Source organism: Mus musculus, chromosome 3, assembly GCF_000001635.26.
Source record: "Mus musculus strain C57BL/6J chromosome 3, GRCm38.p6 C57BL/6J".
NCBI lineage: Eukaryota > Metazoa > Chordata > Mammalia > Rodentia > Muridae > Mus > Mus musculus.
In genome coordinates this window covers 138,998,192-139,017,871 of record NC_000069.6, presented here as the reverse complement: position 1 = coordinate 139,017,871, position 19,680 = coordinate 138,998,192, and the positions used below count along the sequence as shown (strand labels likewise).

The window sequence follows — 19,680 nt, the reverse complement described above, 5'->3', positions numbered from 1 at the left end:
CATCTTTTCTATCACCATTGCTTTGCTTAGCAGATCTGTCAACGTAAGCTCTTTAACGGTGCTGTGCAGGCTGGACTTGTGTTAGAATCCAGCCTGGCATGGCCGGGACAGGTTCCTGTGGTATTGACCTAGCCGTGTCCTATGCTAGGAGCATCTTTGAATTTAGATGTCTGTCATAGCCATTCTGAAGCTTCTCCCACGTAATATACACAGTGTTGCAAACATTCTTGGTAAGTTCTGGACTTGTATATTTGCACACACACACACACACACACACACACACACACACACACACACACACGGACAGAGGGAAGGAAGGAAGGCCAGTTGCTTATTTTACATTAGCTAAGGAGTGCTGCTCATCTTCACTAAGAAAGGAGTTCTAGTTACCTTCTCCTAACAAAAGCAAGTTGCCTTTATAGTAACTGAATATTGGCATCTTCAGCAGCTTTGTTCTAGCTCTGTGCTTCCTAATAAAAGTGATCAGAATATTTTATAATTTTTCTGCAGTTAATTTATCTTCGTTTTTTAAAAATATTTATTTATTTATTATATGTCACTACGCTGTAGCTGTCTTCAGACAACCCAGAAAAGGACATCAGATCTCATTAAGGATGGTTGTGAGCTACCACGTGGTTGCTGGGATTTAAATTCAGGGCCTCTGGAATAGCAGTCAGTGCTCGTAACCGCTGAGCCATCTCAACAGCCCAGTTACTTATCGATATCTCTGAAATAAGCATTAACGTGAGAGGAAGCCCATCAGTAGATTGATGGTGGTGTCTCCTTTGTTCATGAACATGTATAACATAATTCCTTTTCCACACCATATCATAGGGTATTCTGCATTATTAAAACTGTCCGTGATAAACTTAGAGGTTTAGTAGAAAGTAATTTTAATCATGGGAGTTTAAATTGTAGTAAGGTTTCAGTAATATAAAGATACTGTAGGAATGAAGTTCTTAAGGCTGAGCGCTGCCTCTGTCACTCACGGCTGTCTGCAGGGAAATACTGTGTGGGAGTTACTGCTCACCTAATATCTGATATTTTGCACTTTGAGAATTTTTAAATGAAGGACAAAGAGAAAGATTGCTTATGAGGATAGACACGGGCTACATGAAACAAAAACATACTAGGGCCTGGACGCTCTTGAAAGTGGGAGTGGAAAGTTTGTGTTCTTTAGTAAGATAAACTCTACCCTGAAGAGTTAGCTATATATTCACTAGAACGTGCTGATGGCAGGTGTGAAACCCACAGGGGTAACACTGGCTTTCGGGTAACACTGGCTTTCAACTACCTTTCCTTATTTGGGATTTTGGGGGCGAGGATCTAAAAAGAATGAAGTTCTTTCTAGCCCTTTCTGTGATGGTATCACCAAGAGTCAGCAGGCAGAGAACAGTAAACCCAGAGATCAGGGAGAACAGATCTGAATGACAAGAAGGGTAGTATTTGGATAGACCTGTAAACACTGTACATAGCATTAGAGCAGACATGAGTGACCCTGGACAGACCCGTAAATGCATGCACATAGCAAGAGCAGACAAGAGTGACCCTGGATAGACCTGTAAATGCATGCACATAGCAAGAGCAGATGTGAGTGACCCTGGACAGACCTGTAAATGCATGCACATAGCAAGAGCAGACAAGAGTGACCCTGGACAGACCCGTAAATGCATGCACATAGCAAGAGTAGATGTGAGTGATCATAAACTGGATGTTAAGAGAGACGAGGAATGCAGGATTCTTCTAGGCCTGAACAATTGAAAAAGACCTATTATTAAAGGATTCATTGGAACCTTTCAGTTTTCTTCTTAACTTTGAGCTTTTGGAGACCATGTAGTGATAAACTGGAGCACTTGGTAGCTTAGTTTATAGCTTCTCCTTTAATCATCTCACTGTGCAGTAACCCTGCCACCATCGTGTGCTGTTTCCACAGCACGCCAGCCATTCCCAAGAGATAGTGCCACCTCAGCTGTGATGAAAGTTAGTTAAAATACTGCGGAGCTTACATACGGCGGATAATGTGGCCCTACGAGGTTTTGTATGTTTATTGGTTTCATCAGGTATTTAATAGGGATGTAGGCAAGAAATTTGAACAGAAATGCGCTTTCAAATAGTAAACCCTTTAAACTTAGCACTATGTGTTTATTTTTCTGTATTTCGTATATTTCGAGTTCTGATGAAACATGTCTCTTCTTTTCAGAATTTATGCGAATCCCATGTGTAGATGCTGGATTGATTTCACCACTGGTACAGCTGTTAAATAGCAAAGACCAGGAAGTGCTGCTTCAAACGGGCAGGGCATTAGGAAACATATGCTACGATAGCCGTAAGTATCAAGATATTGGTGATACTTTCACCACGTTTAAAGAATTGTGAAATTATGATTTTCAAATTGGTTTTCAATTTGGTGTCAGGACTGACTTCTAGAGAGGCCAGTTAGCTTTAGCTCTGCTTATTTAGCAGAACTGACGGAAACTTGGGCCACACCATGCTCCTAAGGAAGTAGTTAGAGGGAGCAAATCCCCATTTTATACAAGAGATGTTTTCTCAGTAAGTTGCTAAAACTCTTGAGACCTTTAAATTTAACAAAACTCAATTTGTAGATCTTTAAATTAGGTCTTACTGAAGTACTGTCTAAGTGAACATGCCTATGGAAAGTCTTAGTTTCTACATCTGTCCAAGTGAAGTTTTAATTAATTGCCATTCAGTAAAACCATTCGTAAACTCCATCATCTCCTCAAAAGCTAGACCAGCCCACTGCATCCGCATTGGCTCCATTCCGTCATTGCCATCCTTACCACCCTCTGGAACTCCATGCTACACAGGGCAAGCAAGAACTTGCGGGTTGACTTAGTGCAAACATACCACAGTTGCTACTTCTTGTCTCTCGTATACACCGAAAACTTCTGAGTATAAAGTTGGACTTGATGACACATGCTTTTAATCCCAGCACTCCAGAGGCAGAGGCAGGAGGATCAAGGCCAGCCTGGGCTATACAAAGAGAGCTCAACAGACAAACAGCATACTTTGAGAGTTTCAAATTAATCAGGCATATCTTAGTTGTCTCTAGATTTTTATTTTTGAGCCAGAAATCACACACTTATCATTCAAGTTTAAACGATCTACAAAATCAGTATTTGTGCAACCAGAATAATTTTACCATGTTTTCCTTCTTGAACCCATACCTTAAGTGAGTTGTATTTTGCTGTGAATACTAAATATTTGGGTTTTTTCCCCTAACACAGTGTTTTAAAATGTGACTTATACCTGTGAACCATATACATATTTATAGTAAAACAAAAACAGCAAAAGAAACTGTAGTTATTTGCTGTAACTGATCTGTAGCACAATAAAGGCAGCCTTCTTACTCTCACTCTCTTCTCTTTCCTGTGTGTGACGGTGTCCGGGACATCTGAATGTAAAGTGTAGGGTCCATTTTCCAATCCCTGATGATGCACGTAAAGTTGCATATGTTCTACTCGAATCTGACTCTCTGTATCTTAAGGTACTACCTTCATTTACAAAATGAGAGTTCTTCATTTTATAATTTTGCATTGTGTGTGTGTGAGAAAGTGTGTGTTTGTGTGAGAGAGTGTGTGTAAGAGAGTGAGTGTGTGTGTGAGCGTATGTGTGTGTATGTGTGAGAGTATATGTGTGAGTGTGTGTGTATGTGACAGTCTGTGTGTGTGAGAGAGAGTGTGTGTATGTGAGACTGTATATGTGTGAGAGTGTATGTGTGTGTATGTGAGAGAGATTGTGTTTGTGTATAAGTGTATGAGTGCGTATATATGTGAGTATATGTGTGTGAGAAAGAGTGTGTATGTGTGTGAGAGTGGTTTTTATTAAGTATCATAGATTGTGATCTCAGCTCTCAAAAATTATTCATTGATATAAAAACAAATTATTTTTTAATACATACCCCTAACCTCTGCCCAGTAGTAGTTACCAAATGGTTATATGTACTTTCAGAGTATTGTAAGTTAGGTTTCGTTCTTGCCCTTCTGTGTTTACTGGAGAATGTAAAATCATCAAAAGTCTTTATTATTCAGCTTAATTTTTCTTGAATTTTTCCCCTCCAATCATGGGAATTATTGCCTCTTATGAGACTCTTGTCCTGGAATCTCACTTGGTAATGGCAGAATAGAACACTACACTGTCTTCTGGTTACTTATGGTTTTCGTGGATACATACAGTCATTTTATTCTCTGTATATTTCAAAGAACCTTGAACTCCAGGTGACAAATACCAAGCTAGTACAGCTATAGTTTGATGAAAGCGAAGGTCACTGTGACAGTATTTATAGGGCTTGTTCCTTTGACTTATGAGGTATGCAATATGAAGTTTTATAGGTACAGTGGGGGCTGTGACATTAATATATTTCATTGTGTAGACATTTACAGCTACTTCATCCTTCAGTGGAAATTACAGTTAAATTGATAAATAAACACTGTGACTTGAGCCAAAGTTTTCACTTCTTAGCCTTGGTTAAAGAAAATGAAGTTAAGGGTGTTAAAAATGTTAAACATAAGTGATTTATTGCTGTAAATAATGGGATACAATACATTCATTGTGCAGTGTTGCCTCGTGTATAACTTAAAACTGCTTTCTTATCCTTTTATTTTAAATTAAATTCATGCCAACTTCTTAGTGTTTTCTCCAGAATTATTCTAGAAAAACTGGAGTATATACCAAGATATGAATTTAGTACTGTCTAGTTACTCATGATTTTATTTGAATTGCATTTATCATTTATTTCATAACAGTTGGGATTTTAAGAAAAATTAGGCTTACCTGAGAAGACAGTGCTGACTTCTAGTTTAAATAATGAGCCATTTCCCCTTTATCAAGAAAATGATGCTTTTGAGAGAGAAAGAGAGGAACAAGAAACATTACAAATTAGTAAATTTAAGAGACTTGCTTTTTCAAAATATAACATTTTAAAATTCATATTTATTCTTATGAAATTTAACCTGTTAGAATAATTTAGGTGGGTAATTAGTTTGCTCCAACTGCATGATTTTTAAAGGTGTGGCTTTTGTTCGGGTGGTAGTAGGCATGAGGTAGATAGATTAGATAGATGGAAAACTAGCATTTACAGAAGGCACTGTAAGCAACTCACCACAAAAGGGAAAAAAGGAGAAATCTGTGTCTATGTGATAGACATTTGCTATCGTAACTTTACCAATTCATTTGAGAGAAATACCCATAAAATGCATGGAACAGAGAAGTGGGTCAGGCTTCAGTTTTAGTAACAGCCTTGTCAGTTCCCATTATAGGCGTTCTTCCTAACGGAAGGAAATGTTCTTACATAATCCCCACATCACGAAACAGCAGCGCCCCTACCAGACGGGGTGTAGTCGGGCTTTATGGCTGGTGAACCTTCGGATGCATCTCTGTCTCGTGTGTGGAGATGAAAGAATCTCTGTCTGGGGACAGTTTTCACTTAAAATTGTTTAGTGTGCTGTCTCCCATATCACCTCTGAGGCATTTCATAATGGATTCCTCTTTTAAGACATTCAAATAGACTTTAGATGCAAGCACCATTTAAAATTTTGTGTGCCAGGGTAACTATTAGCTTTGCCAGAGTAACTTGTCAATAAGTTTGACATCTTTCAAAGAAGTTATCTACGGAAATATTATGTTTCAGTTTGTAAAGTAATCAGCAAAGCTGTGTGTAGTAGAACCTGCTCAGGAATATTGTTTTAAACAGAGAGATATATTTAAGAAGTGCTTGTTCTGTGTGCACGTTCCTTTCAAAGGTTATATTCTAAAACCCAAGAGAGTGATTGTCTTACTTGGAATTTTTGTAGCATTCTCTGTTTTTATTGATTCCTAAGATTAGAGCTCTGCACATTGTAAATTGCTGATTTGTTTGAGTGTTCCTGGTCTCTAACAGGTCCATGGCTTGTCTCCTCTGCATTTAACGTTCCCGGGGATACATTGGTTCTTGGAGATTGGAGTTTCTGTTTGTTAATATTACCCCTTGAGTTAAGGAAATAGCATTTGATGTACGCACACCTTTGATCCCAGCACACAGGAGGCACAATCAGGCGGATCTCAGAGTTCTGAGTTCAAGGCCATCCTGGACTGCAGAGTGAGTTCCTGGACAGCTAAGAGAAACCCTGTCTCAAAAACAAAACAAAACAAAACAAATAAAAACAACAACAAGAAGAAGATTTGATAGGAACTAGCGGAAAATGAATATATAAAATTCAATATTTACCCAGTTTATATAAAGAGCAGGGTTAACACAATCAAAATTTAGAATTGAATATGCTGCTTATAATAATAAAGCAATACTTGTGGTTACATAGTTCTATTACTAGAATGATACACATATTTTAAGATGCTTACATGATGTAGTATCTCACTTCCATAGAAAAGAAAATTACAGTCCTCCTGAGTGAATAAAATAATCAAAACAAGTTAGTAATCTGGATTGCCAAGGCAGTTTTTGTGAAGTAAGGTAAATTCTGTTTATTTAACTCACTTCAAGTATACAAAAGAATGGCCAAGTAAATGTATGTTAGTGATTCTTAATGTGTTACATGGTTGCTTGGTTGGTATATGAGGTGTAGGGGGCAAGTATTGCAGCCACATGAATGTACAGAGGTAGACCTTGGATATTTTCTCTGCCAGCCTCCTTATTGCCTTGAGATAGATCCTCTCTCTGGACTAAAGTCTTGCTGTTTGGACCAGGCTTGCTAGGCAGTGAACTGCCAGGATTCAGCTCTGTCTACCCAGCAATGCCAGGCTCACAGACACCTATAGACATGCCCAGCTTTTATCATGGGCCCTGAGGATTGGAACTCAAGCCCTCATGCCTGTATAGCACTCTTGCCTGCTAAGCCTCCTCCCCAGTCCCACTGTTTTCTATTCATGGGCCAAATAATCTAGTTTAAATTAACTGCAAGTGCCAAGAAATAATAGCTAAACAATATTTTATAATGAAAATTAGATTATTATATGTTAATATAGTACAGAAATGCTTTGAAATTGTACAGGTAATCAATGTTTGCTGCAGCTTTATTACATTGAATTGTTTATTCTGGCACTTAGAAATATTTATTTCAGTGATCTAATTATTTGGTTAGAGGGTTTTGTTTTTTCTATTTTAGAAGAAATTGAATTATTAGCTAGTAGCATAACGATGACATTCAACTTTATCAGTCAACTTACTATCAAAGTATGCCATTTATAGAAGAAAAGAATGGATAACTGGTTTACAATGGAGCTTTTAGATTTGATTATGACTATTATCGCATGAAAATACTTTATAAAGATGTTATGTGTGGATTGAAGTAGATGCTGTCTTATAGTTCTTATAAGCTCTAAAAAACATCGATGAAAAAGAACAGTGCTTTAACTATAGTAGAGAAAATACCATGGTCAAAAGCAGACGTGATGAGGTGATTTGAATACATACTAAATATGTGGCTTTTACTACAGTGATAACGAGACTATAAGGTCCATCTGCCTCTTAAAATAGGTCAAATAGTGCATTCTAGGAAAGGAAAGGAAATTGGTTGTCAAAAGTTATATAGATAAGTTCATAAAAGTTTAGTACGTCCCCTGGAAGGCAGGTAATGTTATAGATAGAACCCCAGCTGTGCCGTTTAATATGTCTGATCTTTTTTTAGCTCTAAAGTCTGTTAGGTTAAAATAAACTTGTTTCATGGATTAAATTGGATTCATGGCTGGGTATGGTAGGACACTTTTTATCCCAGCACTTGGGAGGCAGAGACAAGCAGATCTCTGAGAGGTTGAGGCCAGTCTGGTGTACAGAGTGAGTTCCAGAACAGCCAGGGCTCCATGAGACCCTGGCTCACTGTCCACCTCCAAGTAGGGTTTATATATAAAAGCGGAACATAGATTATAAGCCATTATGCAAAGGAAATAAATACTATGATGATTCTAAACTCTACTGCAACCTAATCTAAATATACTGCAACAAGTGTGTGCAGGATATGTACAATGAATGTATAAAAGACAAGAAGCTTATAAAGAAAGACAAAAAGTAAAACTATCCTGTAAGAAGCAGGGTTAATCTACTTAACTGTGTGTAAGCATTAAATGAACCACAGCCTTTTGGTAGCCATGGTGAACACAAGAAAAGTTGGTTTGTATGATTCTTACTCTATGCTGAAAGGAAGGTTATAGTTATTAAACAGACCTTTGAAGCAAGTGCAAGCAGGGAGTTACTAGGACAATCCTGTATGCACCTAGTAACAACAGTGAAAGTGTCTGCTGGCATTAGGTGTGCTGTCTTGGATAATGGTTCTGCAGAGTTTGCACATGAGCTCCACTTAATGACTTTTGTCTTGCTCTTTAAACAGAATCCAAGAAACAACACTGTGTAGTTTTATTTGAGAAACATCGCCCAACAATGTTGGGTTTTGGTGGTTACCTCAAGTACGGAGCTTAAAATTTGAAAAGAAAAAAAAAATATTGAGTTGTTTTCTACTAGTTTAGCTTCAGAATAAGATCCTTTGTATGACATGTCCAGGTTGAAGTCTCCAGAAAGAAGAAGGAGAAAAAAAGTTTGTTTATTAATCCATTGCTAGTCTTCTAAAAATCTAATTTGCATGAAAGTGAGTCCTGAAAACTATGTTAATGCCACTGCATGAATCTGTACATAGATAAATTGCTTAGACCTGTACATACATGCACACACACAAAATGAGAAATAATGAAGTCTGTATAGAGCCCTTAGATATCATTGTGGATGCCCTGGTGGAGATATTGTATCTATATTGTGTGATATCATCTTGGGACATGAAAGTAAATATTCAACAAGAGCATGCTATGGTTGGGGCCTTGGATGTCTTGAGTTGATTGGTTTTTGTTTTTCTATTTGTGTGTATGTGTACATGCGTGTATGTGCCTGTGCCTATGTGTCGCTCTGTCCTGTAGCTTCCTGTAAGCCTGTACATGCTTAAATAAAGCATCCATATGTCCAGGAGGTAAACATATTCTTTTTTCTGTGACAAATACTCTTAAGTCTTTTACCTCTTCTTCGGATGGAAGCTCTCTCTTTCCTTCTCCCCCTCCCCCGTGTGTACATAAAATTATAAAGCATTACCTCATAATGCTATTTTTACAGTGTTTGGACAATTCATGTGAAGAGCAAAATACCTGCATGTTTCTGTGTTCCTCCATGCTTTTAACAATAAACAAATACATACATAAAAATGAAACCAGTGTCATTGCAACAAGAGTTAAGAGGAGGGAATAAACAGGTTTATGTTTAAAAGAGGAAGAGCAATTCTGCTTTAGAGAAGAACTTGGCCAGAAGGCCAGTGTCACAGATTTTGATGTGACTTCTGATTTCCTGGGAAAGTGTAAGTTCATAAAGCCCCCAGGCCAGTGATGGTGAGAATGCTGGGCTGGGGGAGTTCAGAGACAGTGCTCTGGGAGAGGCTATCATGAAGGTGGAGTTGTTCTCAAGTAGCCTGACAGGGATGCAGCTCCCAGGAGATAACGGATGCTGGGTTTGCAGGTTTGCTGGTATTTGTCATGTAAAGCCCATCTAAGGTTAGGATATACTGCACATCCTAACGTATGACTAGAAAAAACCTGCAGTGAGCTGTGATCGGCATTTCCACTTTCACAGTAGCGAAAAACGTGGATATGGGCAGAGATGTGAGGCAGAGGTTTGGGAAGCTGTTCTAACAGGCCAGCTGTGGTGCTGGAGAGAAGTTTGAATTTGAAGTGGGAGACTGGGGTGGTACACAGTTGGTTCTTGGTTAGCATCTCTACCTGGTTTAATACTGATGTTAAATGCTTCAGTAACTGATTCTTACACTGTGAAATCCCTTATGTGTTAAAATGGTACTAAGAAACCCAAACTGAGTAAATTTTTACTGTTAATAAAAATATTAGAGAAGAATAAACTACTGTTTGTTCATGCTTAATTATTTCCCACATAGCACTGTGTTATAAAAAAAAATCGTTAGCATAGACATGGAGTAATAGATGGGGGGGGGGGGGGTTCAGTAAGAAACCACACTTGATGTTTGTGTGTCTTGGATGCCAGTTGTTTCCTTGTGCCTGAGTAGAAAGTCTGAATGAACATTGACCTGACTCTTCGTGATTCTTAAGGTTTAGGTGATGTAGGGAAAAATCACTTTAAAAAGCCCAGGGAGAAGGAATGTGTGAGCGTTAACTTGTCCCCCCCCCCCACCCCCCCCCACCCCGCTTTCACTTTACCTGTTAAAGCTGAAGTTTTTACATAAACGTAAATTTCCCACTCTGTTTGTTGAAAACCTATTAGTACATACTATCTTCTGTCACATGTCAATGATGGCATGCCTAGGTCATCTGTTACAGAAAGCATGCTTTAGAAAAAATGATCAAACAGCTGATAAGAGACATGTGGTGGTGTGCAGAGGTAGTGTCAGCTCTAGCAGGCATGGCCTGGTGTCCATCAGATGCCGTGCTGTGACCTCACTTTCCATGGCATCTGTGAGACCAGTGCTCAAGGATGTGGGCTTACCTGCATTCTTGTCCTGATCTGCTCTTATACATGGAAATACATAACTTTGAAATCCTGTATACAGGCAGCATTTAAATCTGAATATAATATTCTGTCACAAAATGCAAGTTTATGCTTCTGACTTGAGTATTTAGCGATTGTGGTGGTTTTATCCGCATAACTCACTTTTATAATTCAACTAATGGAATATTTATAACATTTGGTCTCCTTTCTATTTTTTAGTGGATGCTATTAGCACCTAGAGCATTTAAAAATATGTTTTTTGAATTTGAGAAATGATGTTAATGTTTGGTAATCTTTCTTCATTTGAAATCTTAAAGATTTGAACATGCTTTTAGTCACATAAAAATTCAGTGTTTTGGCAAAGCGATAGATAGAATTTAAGCATCAGAATTTAATTTTCTTCCCTAGTAGATTTATAAATATCTTTGTCTTTTAAAACATTATAGATATGTCTATCATTAATCCAGGAAAATACTTCCTTTTAGTAAAATTAAACAATTATTTATATTATTATATATTAAATGTACTGTATATTAGCCTAGATAGTAATATTTAAGGGGAATAGAGAAAATCCTTCATAAGCATACAGCTCAGGATGGCAGACTTCTGTGGTTCACAAAATGGTTTAGATCATTGCTGGCCATCATCCCCTTCAAGTATGGAGGCCCCTTTGTGATACAAACATTTTTCCCTTTCCTTTTGAGAATATTAATCACATAATAAAGATTGTACTTGCAAAATTTACGGACTGAGAAAATACATTTATACTGTAAAAGTACACTATCTAGAATTTGGTGGTGGGGGTCGTGGGGGATGAGATGGGCGCTCTCTGAGTAACCCAGGCTAACTTCAGACTTGTCATCTTCCTGCCTCAGCCTCCTCAGCACGGGGGCTGCAGATGTGCTATCCCAGCAGATGTGCTATCCCAGCAGATGTGCTATCCCAGCAGATGTGCTATCCCAGCAGATGCGCTATCCCAGCAGATGTGCTATCCCAGCAGATGCGCTATCCCAGCAGGCTGGACTGCCTTTATGGGAGGAGGCTTCTTTATAATTTATAAGCCATTAAGCTAAAGTCCAGCCGCAGTTGTCATTCCTTACAGTCCGGATAATCGTGCCACTGAAGGTGGAAACTAAAGAAGATAGACCTTAGCCTTCCCTAAACAGAGAAAAATTAATCCCTACTGAGTCAGATGGAAATAGAAACACAAAGACGTGTTTGTAGAGTGGCTTGGGGCTCAGGTTAGGGTCTAGGGGAGTGGGGGGGTTAAGTACCTCCCAGAGGGGGGGGGAGCAGTTTGCTGGTGCAGAAAGGGCTGGGGTTGCTTTGTTTCTCTGGCTTTCATTGTTACTCCTATGTTCTTACTTTTTCCTCTGTGGAAACTCTTAAGCCTGAAGGTTCTTAATTGACACCTGCAGGAGGAAATAGCAGGTGTTCTCCTTTGAGCTCTGTTGCTGTAATTGTAAAGCACTGACTAAAAGCAGCTTTTGTCAGTTTGGGTAGGAGAGAACTCATTCACACTTTCAGGTCACAGTCTGCCCTTGTAGGCAGACAAGGCTGGGACTCAGGCAGGAGCCTGAGGCATAAAGTAGGGAAGAGTGTTGGCTTGCTGAGCTAGTTAGCTTGCTTTCTCTCTCTCTCTCTCTCTCTCTCTCTCTCTCTCTCTTTCTTTCAAAGGAGGGAGGGATAATTTTTTATTAGATATTTTCTTTATTTACATTTCAAATGTTGTCTCCTTTCCTGGTTTCCCCTCTGAAAACCCCCTATCCCACCCCCCTCCCACTGCTCACCAGCCCATCCACTCCCACTTACCTGTCCTGGGACTACACTGGGGCATCGAGCCTTCTCAGGACCAAGGACCTCTCCTCCCATTGATGTCCAGCAAGGCCATCCTCTGCTACATATGTGGTTGGAGCCATGGGTCCCTCCATGTGTGCTCTTTGGTTGGTAGCGTAGTCCCTGGGTGCCCATTGAATGCTGTCAGCTACAATGAGCTGGGCGCTCCTGCATCAGTTTATCAAGACAGTCCCTCCACAGACATGGCCACAGGGCTACTGATCTGTGTGATCCCTAGTTGAGGCTTCTCTGAAATGACTCTGGGCTGTGTCAGGGTGACAGTTAAGGCTAACCAGGACCCAGGTCAGCAGTAGTTTTATTTTTGTCAATTTGGGGGATGAATATTCAAAAGGTCAAAATAATTTCTCATTTATCAAAAGACTCAGATCTTTCTGTTGAGACAGAAGCCATGAGGAACTAGAAAAGGGAGGGAGGCTACCTAGAATTCATAATGTTTAAAGTGGATACTTCTGGAGAGACGGCTCAGCCGTTCTTGCAGAGTAAAGATTCAGTTAGCAGCCCACGCACAGCCACTCACAATAGCTCCAGGTCTGGGGCATTGGTGCTCCCACTTGACCTACACAGACACCAGGCAGACATTTGGTGAATGTTCTACTACGGGCAGAACACACACACATATAAAGTAAAAACAAATCTTTATCATTCTATGTGTCAACTTGACTGAACCACAAACTAAACTGATACTTGGTCAAACACTGCTCTGTGTGACGCTCTAAGGTAGTTTGGAGTTACTGCATCAAGTAAAGTACATTGCCCTCATTCAGTCATGCTGTTGAAGCCCCACTGAAAATAAAACACTCTGGACCTCCCGGAGAGTGGGAATATCTCATGCAAACTGAACCTGAGAAATTGGTCTTTCAGCGCTTATTTGTTTTTAATAATACATTTTATTTGAAACATCCAAACATTTATATAATGTATATTGATGATATCTTCCCATAAAACAAAATAAACAAATCTTAAAAAACAAAAACAAAAACAAAAAACTAACCCTAAGCTTTAGATGTGACCTGACTAATCCCTGCCAAATTTTAAAGATACCGAGACTGAATTTTGAGAGTTCAAGTTTCAGGATCAGCAGCTCCATCAGAAACCCAACAACCATGTCCCTGGTTCATTGTCTCTATAAGAACTGTATTTTTAGACGTTATTATAGACACGTAAATACTCTGACATTAAATAAATACACCCATCCCTCTACCTGAACAGTTTCATTCTCCAAGTGAAAATACAGGAATATATATGTCCTGAGAATTTTTCTAAAATTCTGAAAAAAAAAGGTTTTCTAAAATCTTAAATGAGCATTTTGTTTAATCTGTTGTAAATTACAAAAAAAACAAACAAACTATGATTTGAAGAAAGATGAGTAAAATCAGATGAGGAAGGAAAACTTTATATTTAAAACAAAATCTTCCTTTAAAAATATGTGTGGGAGTGCGTGCTTATGTTTGGCCCTTTATCCTTGACACATCTCAGCATAGAAGAGCGTATAAAAAAAGCCTCTTGCTTTGCTGAGAAATGAAGGATGTTCTGATTTGATCAGATTTTTAGTAATAAAGTAATCTAGGTAAAAAGTTGACGGTTTTGCTGTTATTAGTACAGCAGAAAAACAGGTATATCCTTCAAGTTCTCACTAATTATGGTTTTATACTATTTCTTCAAGGTGTTGAGTGGTGTCACTTATGAACAGGGACAGGCTGTGAGGATTGGCCCGAAGGAATCCACAGGAGGAAGGAAAGCAGGAAGTCCCATCAGAATCTGCTTAGCTCCCTGGGAAAGGGGACAGAGAGTGAAGACAGGTCAAACACAAGCCCATAGGGTGCCCAAAACCCATAGATGATAAAAACTGAGATGATGTCAGCCTTATATTTGCCCTAGATTTTTTCTTCCTTTTCTAGGATGAAGAGTAATAAGGCTGAAGGCGTTTGTACAGATCTTAGCTAATTTTTATAAATCAACCCTTCAGTCTTTACTTTTCATAATAATTTTATTTTTTCTCAGTAATTTTAAACAAAGTTTAGATGAATGTTTTTTAGACCGAATAGTTCTTACTGTTCATTTCTCTCGCAGACTTAGAATTTTCTGAATACTTTTTACGGAATACCCCTTTTATACTTTAACTGGACACCCTTTCTAGTTTGTCGCAGTTGCAATTTATTGACATGACAAAAGTGAACTTTGTTCATTTTATTTCTGAAAATTGCTTTTCCTTATATTTAAAGTGAAATGAAATTGAGCTGAAAACAGCAAAATCTTATTACTGTGCCAGTCAGAAGCCAGGAATATTTGATAGGGATCTCTTAAGAAAAATATCAGTGTGGGAAGCAGATAGGCCAACTGTAGATACAAGAGGGAGATCTCCTCTCCCTCAGCTCCCCCAAGTCCAGGGCCCCAGCCTCAGTCCCAAGACTGCACTGGATGACCTTGCTGTGGTCTCCCTTCTCCGCCACCCCCATCTGCAGCAGATCATACAAATCTTCCCTCAAACATCTGTCCTTACTCTCCCTGCCCCCAGGCCCAGCACGCACGCCACCAGAGCCAGGGAAGCCTATAGCAAACAGGCAGGGGCAGATCTTCACCTCCTCCAAATGATCCCCAGCTCTGCAGCAGACTGCTAGCTGCTGCCACCTTCTCCACTCCCCACCATCTGTGGATCGCACAGATCGAACCCTCCTAACTTCCTGCACTCCCTGGAAACACGTTGCTAAGGGAAACAGGTAGACTAGTGTAGCTCCTCACCTCTTCCTTATCTCCTCCAAATCTGATCCCCCAGGCTCGTTCCCACCACTGTAACACACCACTACCCACTACCGTGGCCTTTCCATCCACATCCCTGCTACTCCCATCACCAAGGGGTCACATAGATCTTCCCCTCCCGATTCCCTGCCTCACACATTGCTTTATTCCAGCTCACAGACCCAGCTGGCATTTCTCGGGGTCCACAGGCTACTCTACCAGGAAAGCAGGTAGCATAGCTGCAGATCTTCACCTTTTCCTCCTCCAGTCCTCAAAATCCAATTCCCCATTCGAATCCCCAGCTCTGTAGCAGACTTTCTGCTGTCATCCTTCTTCTCTCTCTGTCCCCTTTCCCAGGAAACTAAGCGGATTCTGATGGAACATCCTGCTTTCCTTCCTCCTGTGGATTCCTTCGGCCCGATCCACATAGCCCGTCTCTGTTCCTATATGTCACCACTCAATACCTAGAAACATATTTGACCAAGAGCCCCCCAGTAGCCACACCTATCAGGATCCCCCCAAAAAATGTCCAACCCAGCACCACACAGTCACCACCTACTCACAAGAACCAGACCACAACCAAAGCCAAGGAACAAAACACCTACTCAACAAAGATAAGAGCAGATATCAGCACCAAGAATTACAGTGTTCCTAAACCCAGATGCCTAGATGCCGGCATAAAATCACATTAACAGCTAGGACAATATGTTTCAATTAGAGCCCAGCAACTCTACCACAGCAGGCCCTGCCTGGGCATTGTGCTATAGCTGACGCACAATAAAAGACCTTAAAATAGGCTTTATGAATATGAAAGAGGTCCTTAAATAGGAAATGAAAAAATGCTTTAAAGAATTCTTATGAAAAACTGTTGAAGGAAATGAATAATACTTATTCAGGACCTGAATGTGATAATAGAATCAAAAAGAAAACACAAAATGAAGGAAGTCTGGAAGTGAAATAGATGAACTCAAAACAGGAGTCTCAGATGTAAGCCCCATGAACAGAATACAGGAAAAGGAAGAGAGACACTCAGGTCTTGAAGCCATGGTAAAAAATGGATACCTTGGTCAAAGAAAATATTAAATATAAAATGACCCAATGACTTATAGAAGCATAGAATTACACCTCAGTAGAGACTCTGAGAGTCAGAAGAAGCTGGACAGATGATCTACAAAGTCTATGAGATAACAGTCACCAGTCCAGACTACTATACACCAAAACTTTGAACAGAATGAGAAAAAAGACATTCCATAATAAAACCAGATTTAAGCACTATCTGTCTACAGATCCGGGTGTATAGAAGGCACTAGAAAGAAAACTCCAAACTGTAAAAGTTAACCACACCCAAGAAAGTGTAAACAATAAACAATTCTAGACCAGCAAATTAAAAAGGAGAGGTAAATACACACACACACCACAACAACAAATAAACATGAAATGCCATACACTGCTTATTGACAAATCCCAACATCAGTGGTCTTAATTCTCCAATAAAAACACGGAAACTAACACAATAGAAGCGGAAACAGTATTCATCCGTCTGTTGTGAACAAGAAAAACACCTTAACGTACCTCAGACTAAAAGGATAGAAAAAGATATTCCAAGCAAATTGATCCAAGAAGCAGGCTGGTATCACCATTTAAATATCTGACAAAATAGACTTCAAAGCTAATCAGAAGAGACAGTGAAGAAACTGACATATTCCTCAAAGGAACAATCCACCAAGGAATTGCAATTTTTAATATCTGTGCTGCAAACGTGCCGACTCCCAGGTTCATAAAAGAATCACTCCTGCAGCTCGAATCACATTGACACACAGAGATATTGGGAAGCTTCAGTCCCCGGCTTTCCCCAATAAATAGGTCATCCAGACAAAAACTGAACAGAAATGATGTAGCTGACAGATGTTATAAAACAAAGGGAGCTAGTGGGTGTTTACAGAACACTTTACCTAAACACAAAAGAATATACCTCCTCACCGCTTCATGGAACTTTTTGAAAATTTCCTACATATTCAGACGTTAAGCAAGGTTTAACAGATATGAGAAAATTGAAATATCCTATCTGGCCACCACAGATTAAAGCTAGATATTATCAGTAGCAAACCACAGAAAGCTTACAAACGAATGGAAACTGAACAGCTCACTACTGATTGAAAAATGTCTCAAGACGGAAATCAAGAAATGAAAGGCTTTCTAGAATTGACTGAAAGGAACGCACACCATGCACAGAATGTATAGAACACAATTAAGGTGGTTGTAAGAGACACTAGCACTAAGTGCTACATAAAAATAATTAGATCGCATACTAGTAACTTAACATCTGAAAGCTCTAGAATAACAAGAAATCAAACCCAAATGGAATAGAGAGCAAGAAGTCATCAAACTTGAGGCTAAAATCAATACCGTAGAAACAGAAAATAGTACAGTGAGTCAGTGAAACAGAGTTGCTTCTCTGAGAGAGTGAGTACAGACAGACAAACACTCTCCAGGTTAGCAAAGGTACTGCTGAAAGGGGCACAGCAGTAGAGCCAATAGGAGATCAAGAGAACCGGAAGGACATGCCTTAAAAACCCGTGCTCTACCAAACTGAAAAATGAAGAGGAAGTTGATAATTCTCTTGATATGCACCACTTACCAAAGTTAAATCAATAGCAAAGAAGCAATTTAAACAGACCTATAGCCCCTAGTGAAATAGAAGCATTCATTTTTTTTGAAAAAGCCCAGAGCCAGATGGATTTAGTGCAGAATTCTAACAGACTTTCACAGAAGAGTTAATGCCAGTACTTCTCAATTATTCCATAAAATAAAAACAGAAGGAACACTGCCAAATGTGTATTACATGGCCCCAGTTACTCTAATACCTAAATCACATAAAGACCCAACAGAGGAAGAAAATTACAGATTAATTTTCCTTATGAGCATGCATTGTGTTAGGAACCTTTTCCTGGAGAGATAAAATGCACCATTTTGCTCCTCTCAGACAGGGAACCCACAACAGACCAAAGCTCGGATCCCACCAGAGCCAGCTTGGTGAACCAGTGAGGCTTTTTGGAGTCACTTACAGGACTTACAGTCACTTGAGTCAGTCAAGTACAGCTGCATCAGCTTATAAAACACACACACACACACACACACACACACACACACACACACGACTGCACACAAGCTGGCAAACCTGCGCAGCCTGCAGACAGCCCGATAGGTTGGAGACTAGTCTTCACCGGTGCCTCAGTTGTCTGCACTTGAGCAGGGTTGCTCAGCTGCTCTCTGCTGCTTCCAGGCAGCTGCTCTGCGCTGAGTCCTTACAGCCCTTCTCCCTCAGTCTGTTTTAAACACGGCCTTACCTCTGAGAGGGACAGGTTTTATTGTACCTCTGGCAGGGACTGGCCTACTGATTCTGGTTTCTTTCAGGGAGTTCCTAAAGCTAATTTTTAGTAGTTTATCTCCCTGCTTAAGCTCCCCTACGGGATGGGAATGTTTTAATCTTGGAGGAGTGTTACATAACAATACAGAGTCAAAGGTACTCAGTGAAATTATTTGCAAACAGAAAAGAAAAACACATTGAAAAGATCATCCAATATCATCAAATTGCCTTCATCCCAGAGATACAGGAATGGTTCAATATATGAAAATCAATGAATGTAATCTACCATATAAACAAGCTGAAAGATAAAAAACACACATCCTCTCATTGGATTTGGACAGTGCTTTTGATAAAATCAAACACCTTTCATGGTAAAAGTCTTGGTGAGATTACAGATACAAGAAGCATACCTCAATATAATGAAGGCAGTTTACATGAAGCCTGTAGCCAAGATCAAGTTAAACGTAGAGAAACTCAAAGCAATTCCACTAAAATCAGTGTTGTCCACTCTTTTCTGTATAGAAATAGAGCACTTGAAGTCTTAGCCAAATCAGTAAGACAACTAAAGGAGATCAAGGGAATACCATTTGGAAAGGAAGAAGTCAAGTAGCAATTTGCAGGTGCTATAACAGAACATTAGTGACCCTAAAATTTCCACTGGGGAACTACAGCAGATAAATTTTTTTCAGCAAAGTAGCTGGATATAAAATTAACTCAACAGAAATCAGTCACACTCCTGTATACAGATGACAGACAAATGGACAGCAAAAGCAATCAGGGAAACAACGCCTTTAACAACAGCATCAAATAGTATATTGTGGGGTAACTAAGAAAGCAAGTGAAAGACTTCTGTGATAAAATTGTCAAGACACTGAAAACAATTGAAGCTAAAGATCAAAGATCTCTTATACTCATGTATTGGTAGGATTAATATAGTAAACATGACCATCCTGCCAAAAGCTGCTGGTTCAGTGCAATCCCTATTAGAATTCCAACACATTTCTTAACAGATCTTGAAAGGACAATTTTCAGCCTTCTGTGGAAACAAACAAAAAGCAATACTGCATGATAAAGAATTACTGGAGGTTTCACCATCCACAGTTTCAAGTTGTTCCAGAGTTACAAAAATAAAAACAGCATAGTATTGGTGCATAAACAGACATGTTAATCAGTGGAATCAAATCGAACACCCAGACATAAATCTGCATACCAATGTACATCT

At 39.4% G+C, this 19,680-nt stretch overlaps 1 protein-coding gene across 5 annotated transcripts in view; it reads left to right on the top strand.

The window, feature by feature from the left end:
* Rap1gds1 (RAP1, GTP-GDP dissociation stimulator 1) overlaps nucleotides 1-19,680 on the top strand; it is a 149,332-nt gene that overhangs the window by 57,357 nt on the left and 72,295 nt on the right. For all 5 annotated transcript variants that reach the window (NM_001356388.1, NM_145544.3, NM_001286759.1 and 2 more), the window contains exon 4: nucleotides 2,201-2,326. In NM_001356388.1, coding sequence (NP_001343317.1) covers nucleotides 2,201-2,326 — 126 coding nt within the window. The remainder of the gene's footprint in view (nucleotides 1-2,200; nucleotides 2,327-19,680) is intronic.